At 49.1% G+C, this 17,285-nt stretch overlaps 1 protein-coding gene across 2 annotated transcripts in view; it reads left to right on the top strand.

The window, feature by feature from the left end:
• The first annotated feature begins 9,179 nt into the window (after positions 1-9,179).
• NECTIN1 (nectin cell adhesion molecule 1) overlaps positions 9,180-17,285 on the top strand; it is a 136,062-nt gene continuing 127,956 nt past the window's right edge. The window contains exon 1 of one of the 2 annotated variants that reach the window (XM_053367750.1): positions 9,180-10,420. In XM_053367750.1, the coding sequence (XP_053223725.1) occupies positions 10,339-10,420 (82 nt within the window). In that variant the 5' untranslated portion in view covers positions 9,180-10,338. The remainder of the gene's footprint in view (positions 10,421-17,285) is intronic. The other variant, XM_053367749.1, reaches the window with a different exon arrangement.

Here is a 17,285-nt window from a genome sequence, read left to right on the forward strand (position 1 = left end):
CTACAATACAGCTAGTCTCCGAGGCTCGAGCAAATTTTACAGCGCGGTTATGGTTTTCCATCTCATAGAGAGTTTAACTCGTTGCCATGTAACATGAGGCACTCGATGCCCTCCACTTAAAGTCTTGCTCAGTGAGGATTGGCCAATACACCCCCAGATTAAAAGGAGATGGCTTTTATATGGTGATGGAGTATTGACATTGCAGTGGTGAGAGGGCTACTGATGGCTACTAGATAGGATGGCTACACTCCACAGTAACGCTTCTGACTACCAATTGCCAGAAGCCACAAGAGGGGAGGGTATTCCTGTGCTCCAATCCTGCTTGCTGCTTTCCCATAAATATCTGATTGGCCACTGTGAGAACAGGATGCTGGACTAGATGGGCCATTGGCCTAATCCAGCAGGCTCTTCTTATGTCGTTACGATGAAACTTAATTGATTTTATGCCAGTTAATTGCTATTTACTGGCTACAGTAATCCATGCTCTATAACATCAAGGATGGACTTCTGCAATGCACTTTGCACAGGGCTGCCTTTCAAAACAGCTAGAACCTTCAATTAGTGCAGAATGCAGCTTCCCAACTGTTGACAGGTTTGTGACAAATAGATCATATAACACCAGTTCTGTTCCAACGACGCTGACTGCCAATATGCTTCTGAGCCCGAAACCAAAGTGCTGGTTCTTTAAAGCTCTTTAAAGCTCATGACCCAAATAATTTCTGAGACAACTCTCCTGGTATGAGACTACCTGGACCCTTAGATCTTTGTCTAAGGTTCTTCGTCTGAGGGATGACGAGAGGGTGGTGACAAGGGAGAGGGCCTTCTCTGTTGTGGCTCTCTATGGAATGCTCTCCCCAATGTTGTCTGCCAAGCACTTTCATTGACAACTATTAGGCACCAGATAAAGACTTACCTTCTTTCCTGGGCTTTTTAATAGACTAAGATGATCTTTCCTTACTAGCGTTCTACCAAACTTTCCTATGATGGCAATTGTTTTGCTCTGTCTTTATGGTATACAATGTATTTATATGTATGTTTTAAATATGTTGCAAGTCACTTGGAGACCTTTGGGTATCAAACCTAAATAAATAATAAAATAGTAAAACTAATAATATCCGGTGCTTTTTTCTGGGGGTACGCAGGGGTATGCATACCCCTAAACATTTTGTGAATCTTTGTACTTTTGTGCATATACTGTATTTATTTCCCCCAATTTGAACTATAAAATGGTGATTTTCTTGAGTCAAAATGAGAGTACCCCTAAACATTTGGGGGGGGGGACTGATAATATCAAATCTAAAATGAAATGATAACACATAAGGAAAGACTGCTTAAAAACATACACGTTCAAACAATGTAGTGTAGTGGTTAGAGTCGGACCAGGACTGGAGTGACCCTGGTTCCAGTCTCCCATTCTGGGTGATCTTAGACTCTCTTGGCCTCACCCACCTCAAAGGGTTGTTGGGAGCACCACCTGAGTGGTGCTGGAACTGAGTTCCAGTTGGGGGGGGGGAGCGCCCAATTCGTGAGAATGTGGAGATGGGAGAAGCATGTAAACCACCCTGAGATCTCTAGCTGAAGAATAGGATAAAAAAAAAACCACCACAACACATCATGAATAATACAATGGACGCTCGGGTTGCGAACGTGATCCATGCGGGAGGCACGTTTGCAACCTGCAGCGTTCGCAACCCGCAGTGGGTTGCGATTCTGTGCTTCTGCGCATGCACAAAGCACGATTTAGTGTTCCTGCGCATGCGCGAGTGCCGAAACCCGGAAATAACCTGTTCTGGTACTTCCGGGTTCAGGGCAGTGTGCAACCCGAAAACGCGCAACCCGAAGCGTCTGTAACCCGAGGTATGACTCTAGATTGGAACAGAGACTCATGCAGAAGCCATCTCCAAGGGTTGATAAGTCTGTTGCACCTGAACTGAGAGTCGGCGAACGATGCATTTGCACCTGACACATAAATGAGGTGATCTAAGTGGAAGGAGGAAAGCCCAGAGACTTGATTATACATAATGGGGAGCCTCCTCTGAGGATGCTGCTGCATCTCTGTTTGGGAAGTGAAGGAATAATCCAATCGCACATGACACAGAGACAGAGAATTAACTCCCCACCGTCAGCTGTGGAGGCCACGAGGAGGAGTCTGGAAGGACCATAGCTCAGTGCTGGAGCACCTGCCTTGAATGCAGAGGCCCTTGGATCAGACGGAATCTCATCCAGAGATGTGACCTGGAGTCTCCCCTACAAACGGCCTCTTCAGACTTATCAGAGGCCTTCCTCGTTCCGATTCCTTTTCTTCCTCATGCTGGTTCCCAAGTTGCAGCCTACCAGCGAGTGTGGCAATGTGCGCCTTTGGGGAAACAGCTATCCCAATATCCTCTTTCCCTACCCTCTCCCCCATACGACTTACTCAGCCTGACATTTGCAGAGACGGCTTCGAAAAGGCAGAGGGGGTAGGGGCTCGAGCTGCCGCCCACCCCCACCTCACCATCCCCCCCCTTACCATCCCCCAACTCCTACAAATCTGGAGCTGCTGCTGCTGCTGATTGGGGCTGCAGCCGTAGGCGCTAAGCAGTGCAGCCTGACAATCAGGCCGCCATTGTGTGTTCTGTAGGAACAAGGCTCATTATTTATTTATTTTGATGAACAATAAGAGATGCCCTTTCAAGCGATGGGGGAGGGAGGGAAAGAGAAGAGCAAAAAAAGAGGGGGGAACACCCATAACCCAGCTCCAGGCGCCCTGACAATTAATTAGACTCACAGTTGCAAATGATAGTTTTCAGAGAGTCAATAAAATAAAAAATAGAGGTATGATCCGATAGGCAGCTGTTTCTATTCCAAATGGCATAAAAGGTTCTTGATTTACACACAAACACCCTCCTCCGAAATACCCTAAAATAAACCACCACTAGGAGCAGTGTCAGAACCATAAATATTATATCATTACTCATATCAGTTTAAATACACACAGTCACAGGTATTAAAAAAACCAAACAAACCACTCACAAAAACAATGTCCTTCCTACACAATTCTGAACTCCCACATGCAACTAATTAACAGGACAAGCTGACAGAAGGAAGAGTCAAAACTGGTAGATGCATGCCTCACTGTTTGGTTATAGCAGTGGCGGCTGGTGCCCACTGGAACCGGTAGGGTGGAAGGCAGGGAGTCGAACAGTAGGTGGCACTAGAGAGCCAGTAAGAGGCAGAGCCAATGAATTACAGTGGTACCTCGGGTTACATATGCTTCAGGTTACATACGCTTCAGGTTACAGACTCCGCTAACCCAGAAATAGTACCTTGAGTTAAGAACTTTGCTTCATGATGAGAACAGAAATTGTGATCCGGTGGCGCGGCAGCAGCGGGAGGCCCCATTAGCTAAAGTGGTGCTTCAGGTTAAGAACAGTTTCAGGTTAAGAACGGACCTCCAGAACGAATTAAGTTCTTAACCTGAGGTACCACTGTATAGTTCCCCCCCCATCCTCTTCCTTCATGGAAGGAAGAGTTTTATAAGGGGCAGGGCTGAGACAAAGGGGGAGAGAAAATTGATAGGAAGTGCAACCCGCTGGAGTGATTTATTTAGAGGGTAATGTCCCAACTCATTCGGCTTGCCTACTCCACGTATCCCTTTGCCAACCACTCTTCCCCTACACCTGACCAAACCCTCCTTCCCTCACAGCTCCCCTCAAGCCCCTCCCCTCATACCTCACTCCAGCCCCCAACCATTTTTTAAGGAAAGATGGAGGGACTTCACATAACAACTTGCTAAATCACTGTTTGAAGCACACACACACAAACCCTGTTTAACAGCTTGCCCAGGCTAACTGACCGCCATTCTACTTGCTTGCTTGCTCACCTGCTGCCTGCCATTGTCTTGCTAGAGTTAGTATGGCCACCTGTTGGTAGCCACATGAACTGCAGTGAGATGGCAGCCTTACATTTCTATGTATATAGGAAGATTATACATACACACACACATTTTTTTTTAGTGTAGTAAGAGGAAATTCTAATAAAGTACTAATTAGCCTTGGTGGGCCCACTGCTTTGCTGTGGTCTCCCTCCTGCCTTGATCAGCCCCTGGGTGGGACTAAGGACTGGTTACCTGCGGCGGGATCAGGTGGTAGAATGGGCAAGAACCACTGCAAATGGCAGGTGAGTCAGCATTCAAAAACGGTCCCTTTCTGCAAGAAGAGAATTAGCTCAGCAAGGAGGGAAGTAGTGGACTTCAATTCCTGATGAGCTAGCTTTCTACTTATGTCGGGTGTGTTGGGAAGGGGGACAACTTATTTTCAAAGGAACATTCTGTCATGGCAGGTCCTTCCTGCCCCCCGAAGTGGTGCAGTGACCCTCCTACCTCAGGAGTCTACTGCATCAATTTCACTACTTGAGTAGATAGCCCCAGCACAATCTTCTGTCATTTCAGCCACAAACTTCCTTTATGTCTGCGGAGATGAACCACTGGCAAGATAAACGAAGCAAAGGCTTGCAAGGACACAGGAAGGCATCTTTTTATAGCCTTTCCCCCTCTTCCACCTTCTCCATTTTCCATTGTGTGTGACACCCTCCCCATCTGATTGTCTCTTTTCTTGTTTGCCAGCCATTGATTTCTTTCTGGGCTGCTTCTAATGGTGCTTGAAATCAACATGACTTTCTAGCCGGCGTGGTGACGGCGGCTGTTCTTTACGTCTTTGTGCCTCACTGTCATTGCCCAAGTTGCTACAGATCGGAGATTGAGGCTTTGTTGGCCAAGAATAAATAACACACACCTCTTTTTTTTTGCATTCGCAAAAAATAAAAGCCCACTAACAACTCAAGAACCAATGTGGGTGTGCTACTTCTCCAAACTGGGAAACTTTTCACAAAAGGGGAACCAGATATTTTTGGATTCCAGCTCCCATCAGCCCCAGACAGCATGACACAATGGATGATGGGAGTTGGAGTCTGCAATGCATTCTGTGTGGGGCTTTCCTTGCACTTGACCCACAAACTGCAGTTACTGCAGAACGATGCAGCTTAGTTGCTGACAGGAGTGAGACCCTGTAAGCATATGGTATACAGTGGTACCTCTGGTTAAGAACTTAATTCGTTCTGGAGATCCGTTCTTAACCTGAAACTGTTCTTAACCTGAAGCACCACTTTAGCTAATGGGGCCTCCTGCTGCTGCTGTGCACGATTTCTGTTCTCATCCTGAAGCAAAGTGCTTAACATGAAGCACTATTTCTGGGTTAGAGGAGTCTGTAACCTGAAGCGTTTGTAACCTGAAGCATATGTAACTCGAGGTGCCACTGTATCTGCTTGGAAAATTGCACAGCTTGCTAATTTGTTATCAGTTGTTACTATTAGTATATAAAGTTCTTAGTGGCTTGGGACCAGTCTGCCTGCAGTACCTTCTTACCCTATATGTGCCCACTCCACTACTTCAGTCAGCACAATAGGCACAGTTACAGGTGCTGCATAATGCTCATTCTACACTTGTAAGAAATTGGTCTTTTAGTGTAATGGCCCCCAAACTTCGGAACTCCCTGCCTATTGACACCAGGCAATCTCCTTTGCTGCACTCTTTTTTTGGTCCCTGCTTAACACATTTCTGTTTGTGCAAGCCTATGCAGCCACGTAGGTGTCAACGTGTTTTAATCTTTCACTGCAGATTTTAATTAAATGTGAATGTTTTAATTGTTCTTAAGTGTTTTGTTTGATAACCTCAATTATTTCTTGCAAACTGCCTGGCAGTTTTTGCTACAATCAAATGTTATATACACTTTGTTAAATACGTAAAAATAGGTTTAGAGTCCAATAACACCTGGAGAGCCACAGTTTCCCTATTCCTGCATTGTAAGGTGATACAATGCGGGGATAGGGAAAAGGGGCTCTCAGGTGCTGGAGGTGCAAGAAAGGCTTCCTTGAGCACCCGGTATACGATGGGAACCAATGAGGGGAAATGCAGTTCCACTGAACACTTCTTGAGCTGTGAAGGCAAGTGACACCAGACAGCCAATGCAGTGCCACAATCCTTGGCCAGCTGTCTTCCCCTAATATTGGGAGACTGCTAGCCATTAACAGCTATCAGAGGGGAGTCGAGAGCTGAGCCACGCTCCAAAATACATCCTCAGATCCAAGAAAATCAATGGATAGCCTGGGTGTGGACAGTCCAGAACCCGAGAAAACTTCACTGCCCAGTAAGAGGCTCCAAACTGGAGTTCCATGGGGCACCACATGGGGCACAACACACAAACAGTTCCAGCAGTGCTTGGTCCCGACACCTTTGTTTCAGTTTAGAGAACAGGGCTTCTATTACAGCATCCTTATCTTGCAGTGGCCAACCAAATGCCTGTGGAAAAGCGACAAACAGGACCTGAGTACAAGAGCCCTCCCCTCCTGAAGCTTCCAGCAACTGTTATTCAGAAGTGCCACTGCCCCTGACTGCAGAGCATAGCCATTGTGGCTAGTAGCCATCCATAGCCTTCTCCTCCTTGAATTTGCCCTGTCCTATTTTAAAGCCAAGGGACGCGGGTGGCACTGTGGGTTAAACCACAGAGCCTAGGACTTGCTGATCAGAAGGTCGGCGGTTTGAATCCCCATGACGGGGTGAGCTCCCGTTGCTCGGTCCCTGCTCCTGCCAACCTAGCAGTTCGAAAGCACGTCAAAGTGCAAGTAGATAAATAGGTACCGCTCCGGCGGGAAGGTAAATGGCGTTTCCGTGTGCTGCTCTGGTTCGCCAGAAGCGGCATAGTCATGCTGGCCACATGACCTGGAAGCTGTACGCCGGCTCCCTCGGCCAATAAAGCGAGATGAGCGCCGCAACCCCAGAGTCGGTCACGACTGGACCTAATGGTCAGGGGTCCCTTTACCTTTTATTTTAAAGCCATCCAAGTTGGTGGCACCTACTGCCACCAGTGGGAGTTCGTTCCCTAGTTTAACTATGCTCTATAGCAGAGTTTCCCAAACTTGAGTCTCCAACAATACCCATCATCCCTAAATGCTGGTTCTGCTACTGCTGGAGATCCAAGTTTGGAAAACCCTGGTCTATAGGAAGCGTTTTCTTCCTGAAATCTGTCCTGAAACTTCCAACATTCGGCTTCATTGGAAGTTCCTGAGTTTTGGTGTTACAAGAGATGAGGCAAAACTTTTCCTTATCTACTTTCTCCATGCTGTTCATTGTTGTTGTTGTTTAGTCGTTTAGTTGTGTCCGACTCTTCGTGACCCCATGGACCAGAGCACGCCAGGCACTCCTGTCTTCCACTGCCTCCCGCAGTTTGGTCAAACTCATGCTGGTAGCTTCAAGAACACTGTCCAACCATCTTGTCCTCTGTCATCCCCTTCTCCTTGTGCCCTCCATCTTTCCCAACATCAGGGTCTTTCCCAGGGAGTCTTCTCTTCTCATGAGGTGGCCAAAGTATTGGAATCTCAACTTCAGGATCTGTCCTTCCAGTGAGCACTCAAGGCTGATTTCTTTAAGATTGGATAGATCTGATCTTCTTGCAGTCCATGGGACTCTCAACGTCACACAACTCTAACTCACCTTTTCTCTAAACCAGAAAGCCCCCAAGGTCTTTCCTCAAAGGCGAGCTGCTGCTCTATCTATATCCCCTTGATCGTTTTGGCTGCCCTTTTCTGAACCCTTTGCAACGTTGCCGTTTTCGAGGGGAGGAGACCAGAACTGTACAGTGGTACCTCGGGTTACAGACACTTGAGGTTACAGACTCCGCTAACCCAGAAATAGTACCTTGGGTTAAGAACTTTGCTTCAGGATGAGAACAGAAATCGTGCTGCGGCAGCGGGAAGCCCCATTAGCTAAAGTGGTACCTCAGGTTAAGAACAGTTTCAGGTTAAGGACGGATCTCCGGAACAAATTAAGTTCTTAACCAGAGGTACCACTGTACACAAATAAGGCTGTACCACAAATTTGTATAATGGCATTATCATGTTGGCAGTTTTATTTTCCATTCCACTGACCAAATGATGCTGTGGTTTAACTCTGTGTCCACTAGCGGAAGCTGTTCAGTTACGGCTCTGCCCCACCTGACCCAGCCTCTACCTGCCTGCCTTCTTTTATCCAGACAGCCCCTGGGTTAGGGCTGCCTCCCAGCTTCATCTCCCTTAAGTCCCATTACTGTCCTGTGGAACTCAGCAGGGAGGAAGAAGATGGGATTAAACTAGAATTAGTTGGCTCTGCTTGCGATTGGCTCTGTCTCAGCCTATGATTAGGCTCCTTGCCTTCCACCCTATCACCACCACTGAGCCCCCTCTTCAGGAAATATCCATTCACACATCCCATCTCTAACAGCAGCCCCTGGGAAGCTCACAATCACAGCAGAGGACCATAGCGAGAGCTTAGCAGTAGAACTGAGAAAGGGGTAATCCTGCAAGGATCACGCACAGTTCTCTTCCTCCTTTAAACACACCCATTTGGATCCATTCCTTCCATTTTGAGCCACCGCTGTCCCCACTCCAATGAAAGAGATCCAGGAGGGTCTCAATACAGTACCAGAAGGGCTTCAGTTCAAAGTGTTTCACTATGGCTGGATCAGACCCAGAAGGGCAGGGGAAGAGAGGAAAAGGTCAAGAAATATAGCGGGGAGTGGGGAATGAAAGCAAAGGAAGAAATTGATAAAGGAATAAATAAGAATGGCCGTAGCTCCGTGGTACAGCACGCGGTCTGCATGCAAAAGGTCCCAGGTTCAATCCCTGGCCTCTCCAGACAGACACGGGTGATGAGCCTTGAGCTGTTGCTGGACTCCAACTCCCATCAGCCCTAGCTAGCACTGCCGAGTCTCAGGAGTGATTGGAGTTGTAGTCCTGGAGCGCCACAGCTTCCCCTACTACCCTGTCTCCTGGTGGGAAATGCCGAAAACTGATCTGAAACCCGGGACCGCCGCTCGCTGCCAGCCCGTGTCGACAACACTGGGCTAGTACCCATGGACCATGCAGCAGCAGCTCCTGTGCTGCAAGTGGGAAAAGACGGAGGGGAGGACCGCAGGGGCAAGGAGGGGGAGTGGCGGGAAGCGTGCAGCCGCCCCGCCAAGCCTCTCCGACCGCACCAGACGGACGCCGGAGGAACGCGCAGCACTGCGCACGCGCCCCTTTCGCGGAGACTTAACGCCGGCGCCCCGCCTGCTGTTTTGCATGCTGTGACATCACAGCCGCGGGGGGCGGGCCCGGGGATCCAGCGGCGGGGCTCGGGTGGGAGTTGTGTGTGTATGTGAAAGAGAGCGCGCGCGCTCCGTTCCTCTCCCCCTTTCTCCTCGCGCTCTCTCTCTCGCGCGCGCTTGCGGGTGAGGGTGCACGCGCAGGCGCGCCCCCGCCGCGGCTCTCCGGCTGGCCACCCTCCTCCAGCTCAGAGCAAGCCGAGGCTGCCCAGAGAAAGGGAGGCGCCTCTCGCCGGTGCTGATGTTGCAGCGAGGAGCCGCTGCTCTCCTCCTCCTCGTCGTCGTCCTTCTCCGCCCTTTTCGCCGCTCCAGCCTCCTCGGAGTGCTCTCGCCAGTCCCAATCGCGGAGATCCGACGCCGCCGTTGCTGCCGCCGCCTCTCCTCCTCCTTCCCGCCTGCCGTGGGGTTCGCCGAAAGCTGGGATCTGCGAGACATGGAGCTTGTTTGGAGCACTTTGCTCCGCGCCGGGGCCCTCTGATCGCCGGGCAGCGGCAACAGCAGCAATAGGAGCAACAGCAACGTGCTCGCGGGATCCGACCGCGCTCGCTCTCTTTTTCAGTCCCAGAAAAGCCCCAAAGCCACGGGGGATCCGGCTCGGTGGCTGGCGAGAGAGGAGGGGGGAGGGAAGGAAGGAAGCGAGAGAAAGGAGGGAGAGAAAGCGGGGCAAAGCCGATCCCTGGTCGGAGGCTGTGCCGCCTCGCCGCACGAGGGGTGTCCGGAGCATCGGGAGATGACTTGTCGCCAGGATCCGGTCTAAGCAGCCCAGGAGGAGGCGGTATTCTCCTTTCTCGCCCTCCGTGCTTCCCTCCTCGTTTTTGTGCCAGCTTTGGCCCCCGATCCCAGAGGAGACGACCGGACTGGGCTGGCCTTGGAGAGCGCAGGGGGCGATTGGCAAGCGGCTGGGTCGCCAAGGACCGCCCCAGGAAAGGAGAGCTTTGAGGGCGCGATCTCGGCAAGCAACTTGGGGGGCGTGTGTGGCTTGCTTTCCTCTGGTGGATATTGTACTCCCCCTTTAGCCCTTTCCGGGACCCGTAATTTTATTTTTTAAAGGGCCGCCCTTTTTTTGGCAGCGGATCCGATTGATGCTACTAGCGTGGGGGGTTCTTCGCTTATCGATCCGCACCTTCGGCGTCGCTTCGTCTTTGTTTGAATCGCCAACCAGGCAACCTAAGGAACTCTCTCCCCGATGGCCGGGAAACTGCAGAAGGGCTGGTTTGGGGGCTGGTGGACTACCGGAGTTTGCTTAACGGCGCTTTCCTACGTCCCAGGTGAGCGATCGTCTGAACAAGACGCTCTCTTCCTTTTCGTGCCTCTCATAAGAACGATGGTTCTCCGGTGGAGCGTTTGGGTCTCTGTGTGTCTCGGGATCTCTGTATAGGAGACCGAGAAAGTTGAGCTGGGCAACTGGAGGAAAGGTTTGCCTCGGTCTGGAGCAGGTGATGGCGGTGGCACGAGTATGGTGAGAGGGTGGGCAGCTGTCCTGGTGGCATGGGGAAAGAAAGGGGTATTAAAGACGCTGGGCATTGGATAGGCTCGTTATGCCAGCAGGTGCCAGGCTGGCTCCTGCCAGCCAGTGCCTGTTTATTTTTTAAATAAAAACCCAGTCTTGGCCACCTGAGGTACTACCAGCTCCCTTCACCTGCTGGGTTTACAGGGCACGAGTGCTACCCTGGTTTTGCCAGAGCGCAGCAGTTGGGAAGGCTAGCTTGCTCCAGCATTGTGCCCTCCAACGCCCTAGGTGTGTTCTCCTCCGGGTCCAAAGCGTCAGGTAGAGAACGCCGCTCTTCTTCCATCACCCACCCTTGACAGAATACGTCTTGGTTCTGATAGATGCCCAGCCAGGGTACAGATGCTCTAATATACACCCTTTTCCTGCAACTCTCTCCTTTATGCCTGACTCTTGGTAGGAAGCAGAAAAGGGGAAGGCGCTGTCTCTTGGTACGATCTTGTCTTTTTTTCTTTTTAATTTCCTGCGCCCAGCTGGGTAGCTGACCCAGCTTGCCCACTCTTCCCCAACCGAAAAGAGAAAAAAACCCTCCTCTTTGTGCTTTTGTCTGCTTTGCACGCAGTGGGTTAATCCAGTTGTGGATTGAGGGGGGACACACACATCCCGAGAAGACACAAGGTGGCTGTGCAGGATGAGTCCTGGGGAGACTGGAGACAGAGGCTTGGAGAAAAAACGGGAAGTCCAAGCCGATTGTGTGTCAGCGCCCTTAATGGAAAACCGTCTTCCAGGAGGAAATCCAAGTGTGGTTTTGGGGGGAGGTATTGCTGGGAGGTTTAACTCTTTGGGCTGTGGAGGCAACTGGCCGCCCTGCAAGGAAGATGTGCAAGTGTGTTTATCACTGCCCCCAGGTCTGCCATGCCCAGCTTGTCTTGCAGGGGTAGGAAGGGGCTGTGTGTGTGTGTGTGTGTGCTGCAGTGGGAGGGGTTGCCTTTTGGAGAGGTAGCACTGCAGCGGGCAATAAAAGGGGAAAGATGCTCTGGGAGGATACAGCTGCTGCTGCTGCTGCTACCACTGAGTGTTCACTTCCAGAAATCTGCCGGGAAGTGAGTGCCCACAGTTTGCAAGGGGCAGGAGAACCCAGAGGGGGTTTCCTCCTGCAAGCAGCTGGGTCGCTGGAGGAAAGCTGTGGTGGGAGCCTGTTCTGAGTCCATGTTCACTGCTGGCTTTTTGGTGCCCGCCGGAGTGGCAGTTGGCAAAGAGGTCTATTGGCTTGGCTCTCTGTAGCGGTGTTGCTGCTGCTGGTACAGCAGGGGGCAGGCAGAACTGAGGCCTGAGGATGGGCGGAAGCTAAGGGGAGGGTAGGAAGTGGGATCCAGAGTCTTCAAAGCACACAGCAGTTGGTAGTGACCCCATCCTTTCTCACCTAGGGCCAGCAAGGTGGCATAACAGTATCTCATAGGAGGCGATCCCCAGGAACGAGCTGTGTTCATGATGGAAAGGGAGTCTTTCCCTTGGAACTCCTTCCATAGAGGATTTTAAGCTGCTAGTCCCTAGTGTTCCTTGCATTGAACGAGAGGCTGCTCTGAAAGCTGGTTTTCTTGTCCCAATCCCAGAGTTGTGGCGGGAGAAGAGGATTCGGATCATAAGTTTAAAATCTGAAGAGAGGGGTACTGGGAATGTGAATGGACCTCTAAAGTGGATGTTAGTTTTCCAGAGGCAGGTGGATGATTTAGGTAGGGTTACTTTTTTAAAAAGTATTTTGAACCTCAGGACTAGAGACCAGCAGGTGAGACACTGGTGTTGTCAGAATTTGCGTTGAGGGGGCCCCTTCTAACTCCATGCTCCCCAAAACTTCAGCACATTTCTTCTGTAAACTTCGGTGAATGGAATCAAATCCATGAAGTAATCTTGAGTGGGCTCTTACTTTCCAAATATATATATCTTTATGTCTTGGTAGCTTAATAAAATACTTAACACATGCACCCACGGTTTTGAAATCTCTCTCTCTCTCTCTTTCTGTCTCTCCCCCCCCCCCAACTTCCTTGCCAAGGAAAAAGAATCAATATTATGCAAGCATTCTTTCCGGGAATATTGTGTGTTTAAGAGCGGGGGTGTGGTGTGGGGAGTGTGTGATGTTTGTGTTCCAAAAGCTTTTAACTGTTGCTTCCTAGGCTCAAGAAATTCACTGAAATCTGCCTACTCAAACACACACGCATTGGTTTATCTATACAGTAGCTGAATGGGATATCTGGGACCAGAATGCCACTTGGAATTGAACTGCATATGTTAAATTTGAATAAAGTTCTCAGGGGTTTTCACACAGCTATTTGCAGAATCTTGAAGTGAAGAGGTTTCTGCTTGCAGATATGCATTCCGAGAGTTTGATGGGAGCAATGTATTACAATGCATCTATCTTAAATTCTCTTCCCAGCACCCAAAGTATTACAATGCATCTATCTTAAATTCTCTTCCCAGCACCCAAATCTCCTGCTTCTTCTTTCTTTCTTTTTTTTTTTTTGCATTTGGACAACACCATCCACATACATGGTGCTGTAAGTTTTATATGAGGAAAAAGTCCTTGCCCCAAGGAGCCTACAGTCTAAATGTTGATAGGCGAGGGTGGGGGAGAAAGAAGAGAGAAGTGGGGAGAAGCAAAGCTAACAGAGTGACTGTGAGCAAGTGTAGTTACTTAGGTGAGCAATTGTTTATACCTATGTATTAGAAAGGTGTAGTTTGTATTCTGATAGTAAAATAAATCCCACTTCCTTAGGCTTTTGTTTCAGTTGTGGATGAGGACAGAAGGTTTACTCCAAAGGCCTCATGTGGCTGTGCTGCAGCATCATGCTAGTCCACATTGTGCCACTTTGAGCATTCATTCATTCTGGCATGTGTCTCAGAGCACCGTAGGTAGATGCTGGTGTCTGTGGCAGTTTAGCTTACAAGGGCAGTTAAGACCACATCTGGTCTCAGGAGCAGAATGATATATTTCTATGGCATTTCCTGGTTATGATATAGCAGGCTCATCTATTAGCTCCCTTCCTTGATTCTGGGGTGCGGTGGGAGGAACCCCACTTGCATTTCAAGAAAAGCCAGTGCTAGCAACTCAGGAGAAAGAGACCTTTGCTTTGTAAACTTCCTGCAGCTGGGGTGTCCAGCAGTTAACAGTAGTGGGGAGGTGATGCTTATATGCATATGATGAAACTTGTGGTGTGGAAATCTTGAACATTATGGAGTGGGGGAAAGGGAGAAGAGATTTAAGAGTGCATGGTTATTATTTTCACTTCTCTCCCAGGTCAAAAGCACACTCTTTTAATTCATCTTGCTTCCCACCCCCCCTTATATCCTGGCCTGATGCCCTGGACAGAGTGAATCTGCCTTCTCTTACCAGACGGACTGCAATGGAATCATCAGGCTGTCTTTAAGTGTTTTCTCCGCAGTCTCTTTCATGTTGTTCATATGCATCCCTTCAATATGGGGATATAGATATATTACTCTCACTACTTCTCGGTTTTGCCTGCCGCTCCTTATTACAATATTTGCTCTTTTCTCTTGTGCTAATAAAGGGGATCTATATATATATGCCATAAAAGTGATGGAAGATCCCCTTAAGAAAAAAAAGCAGTAGTGTATCCTGTTCCGTAAATGTGCCTTTAGTATGGTCGGCTCAAGTACCCATTGCGGATCTGCCTTCTGCAATCTATGATGCAACCCGCGTACTTTCCCTTCCCTTGCAGAGTTTATAGCAGGCTGTGGCACGTTTGGATGACTCGAGACGCAGGTCTGACTATTTAATACTCTGAAACATCCGGGAGTGGGGTGGGGGTGCAAGATGACAAACCACTCAGGGCTGCTGGGTGTGATGCTCTTAAAAAGAAGCTTTTAAAAAAGATGAACAATTTTGTTACTTGCCTGTCAGGGAAATGGGTACAATGGGGGAAAGCACTGTTCATGGCACTTGGAGCAGACCAACAGTCAGTCTAAGAATGTGTGATGGTTTTGAAGATGACTGCTCCGTCTGTCTTGAGAGACAGTAGACTGTTCATAGACTCATAGACTTGCAAGGCTGGGGGGGGGGAAAGGTTCATCACTGCAACCCCCTGCAATGCAGAAATCACAGCGAAGTTCTTGCAATTAATTAAACTTTCCAGTCGCTTGTTACCTAAAAGATCTCCAAGTGACTTACACTGCTACTTTCTGCTGTGTGTCTGCACCTCTCCACCCCACATTACAATTGGTTTTAATGGAAGTTGCTTTGGGCCACTCTGTGAAAACCATACAATATAATAATATCATCAGTGAATATCCTGGTATAGGTGATGCACTAGGAATTTAGGAACAAGCCTGCAAAAACCAAAAAAGTCCCTGTGTTTGCAGAGATTAAAAAAAGCCAGTATCATGCACAGCAGAAAACTTCATCATCAACAGCAGTAAAATGGCAGAACAGAAGCAAAAACCAGATTCCATATATTTTAAAAATGATGGGATTGGAGTTCCTGCTTAGGTGTTTCTCTTTGAGCCAAAAGGACCTTCTAGCTAGGATCTCCCCTGGACTGTAAGACTCAATTGACAGCTGCATTTATTTCCTCTCTCCCCTCCTCCCTCCTTTGAAGTTGGGTTTACACAACACAAGTAGAGGCTTGTGGTGAGGCCTGGGCATGAGATGTGCTGAGTAAGGGAAACAGGCTGTCTTTGCATTGTGTGCGCACGGTTGGGGGTCCGAGGGTCCGACTGACCCAGCAAAACAGTTAGCCTTAACCCTTGGAGCTTCAGAGCTCAGATCCAGCTCCTACAAGAACTTGCAATCTTGCAGGGGAGAGTGGAATTCTCCACCCCAGTTCCCCTGGCCATCATTTTGAGGGCCATGCAAGGAAAGGTGGCAGTTGTTTGCTGTTGCTGCAGTTGTTATAAGCGGCACAAGGAAAATTGTCAACTCCTCGGAGCCTTGGGAAAATGCTGGGCTCCAACACTAAATAAACACACTCTTTCAAGTTCCTGAACAAACCATAAGTGATTATCATCAGTAGTTAATTCAGAGAGATGCTGGAACGCAGCCCTGCCTGGAAGCAAGTGCCCTTAATTTTCAGCAAAAGAACCAGCTTTGCTTACTGATTGGTATGCGGAAAGGCACTTTGCACATGCTCAGGGTCCATCCTGTATTATTATCATTACTTCCCATGTACCAGGGCAGTGCTGAGGAAAGTAAAACAGGTTTGAGGGCTGATCCCCACCTCACGTTAATCCCTGATTAATATGCAGAGGTCAAAATAACACCAGGCCTTGCCAGTGACAGCGGTGGGGTGTGTTCCTGTCAGGGAGTCACTGGGAACTTTCAGCACTGAGCTCAGTTGGAAGATGATGGTTATTTATGTCACCCCAGTGCTGTGGCTTTTACAGCGTGGCATAAGCAGAAGGCAGGTCCCTGCCCCAACGAGTTTACAGTCTGGATGTTGACAGAGGAGGTGACATTTTAAAAGCCTGTTGGAGGAAGGTGCTGCTTGAGGGATTCCCACAGACGTCTGGGTGGCCACCGTGAGAACACAGCTGGACTGGATGAGCAATTGGCCTGATCCAACAGGTTATTCTTAAACAAATTATTCAGTAAGCACTGGAAGTTCAACAGGGATGGGGCTGACCTGAACTGTTCCTGAGAACTGGGCCCACCATGCTGCTGGATCATAGCAGTGTTTGAAATTAGCCAGGGGCCAGGTGCATTTTGCACCAGCCTTTCGACCGCTTTGAAACCAAGTGAAGATGTCTGGGCGCCAAGATGGCACCTGACATCTCCACCATCTGGGGATCCTTGGACCTGGACTGATTTCACACACTAGGTAAAGGGACCCCTGACCATGAGGTCCAGTCGTGGCCGACTCTGGGGTTGCGGCGCTCATCTCACTTTATTGACCGAGGGAGCCGGCGTACAGCTTCCAGGTCATGTGGCCAGCATGACTAAGCCACTTCTGGTGAACCAGAACAGCACACGGAAACGCCGTTTACCTTCTCGCCGGAGCGGTACCTATTTATCTATTTGCACTTTGACGTGCTTTCGAACTGCTAGGTTGGCAGGAGCAGGGTCTGAGCAACGGGAGCTCACCCCGTCACGGGGATTCAAACCGCCGACCTTCTGATCGGCAAGTCCTAGGCTCTGTGGTTTAACCCACAGCGCCACCGTGTCCCAAGTGCCACTAAAGCACACTGTTTCACACACTAATGTAGAATTCTATCAGTTATAACTTATCTTCACAGCCAGAAGGAATTTCTGGAACCAAATTGCTTTTTCTGTGCAGCCTGAGCAGGAGCAGTCACCATTAAGAAAAAAAAGGTTGGAATAGGCCAATATATATGTGGACTGTCCCTGGATAAAGTAACTTTTCTCCTTTAAGTACTCAAAGTTCTTAACCCAGCTCAAGGTTGTCATCTGAACTAGCCAGATGTTTAACTGATAATCAATCACAGTCAGTCCATCATTAGAAAAATAAGGCTTTAGAGCTGTTTTGCCTCCAAATGGCAACTAGGCATTCCATTTTGGTGACTGCAGCCTTAATTTAAGGAGCCTAGCTTATATATCTTGAGTTTCTAACACTGGTTAGGAGCCATGCATCTGAGCAATGGGGGACCACATACAGTGACTCCCCCAAAGGTCTCAGTGATTCAACGGGGATATAAGAGGTCTGGAATGGTTACTAAGG

This window comes from Podarcis raffonei, chromosome 15 (assembly GCF_027172205.1).
Source record: "Podarcis raffonei isolate rPodRaf1 chromosome 15, rPodRaf1.pri, whole genome shotgun sequence".
Taxonomy (NCBI): Eukaryota; Metazoa; Chordata; class Lepidosauria; order Squamata; family Lacertidae; genus Podarcis; species Podarcis raffonei.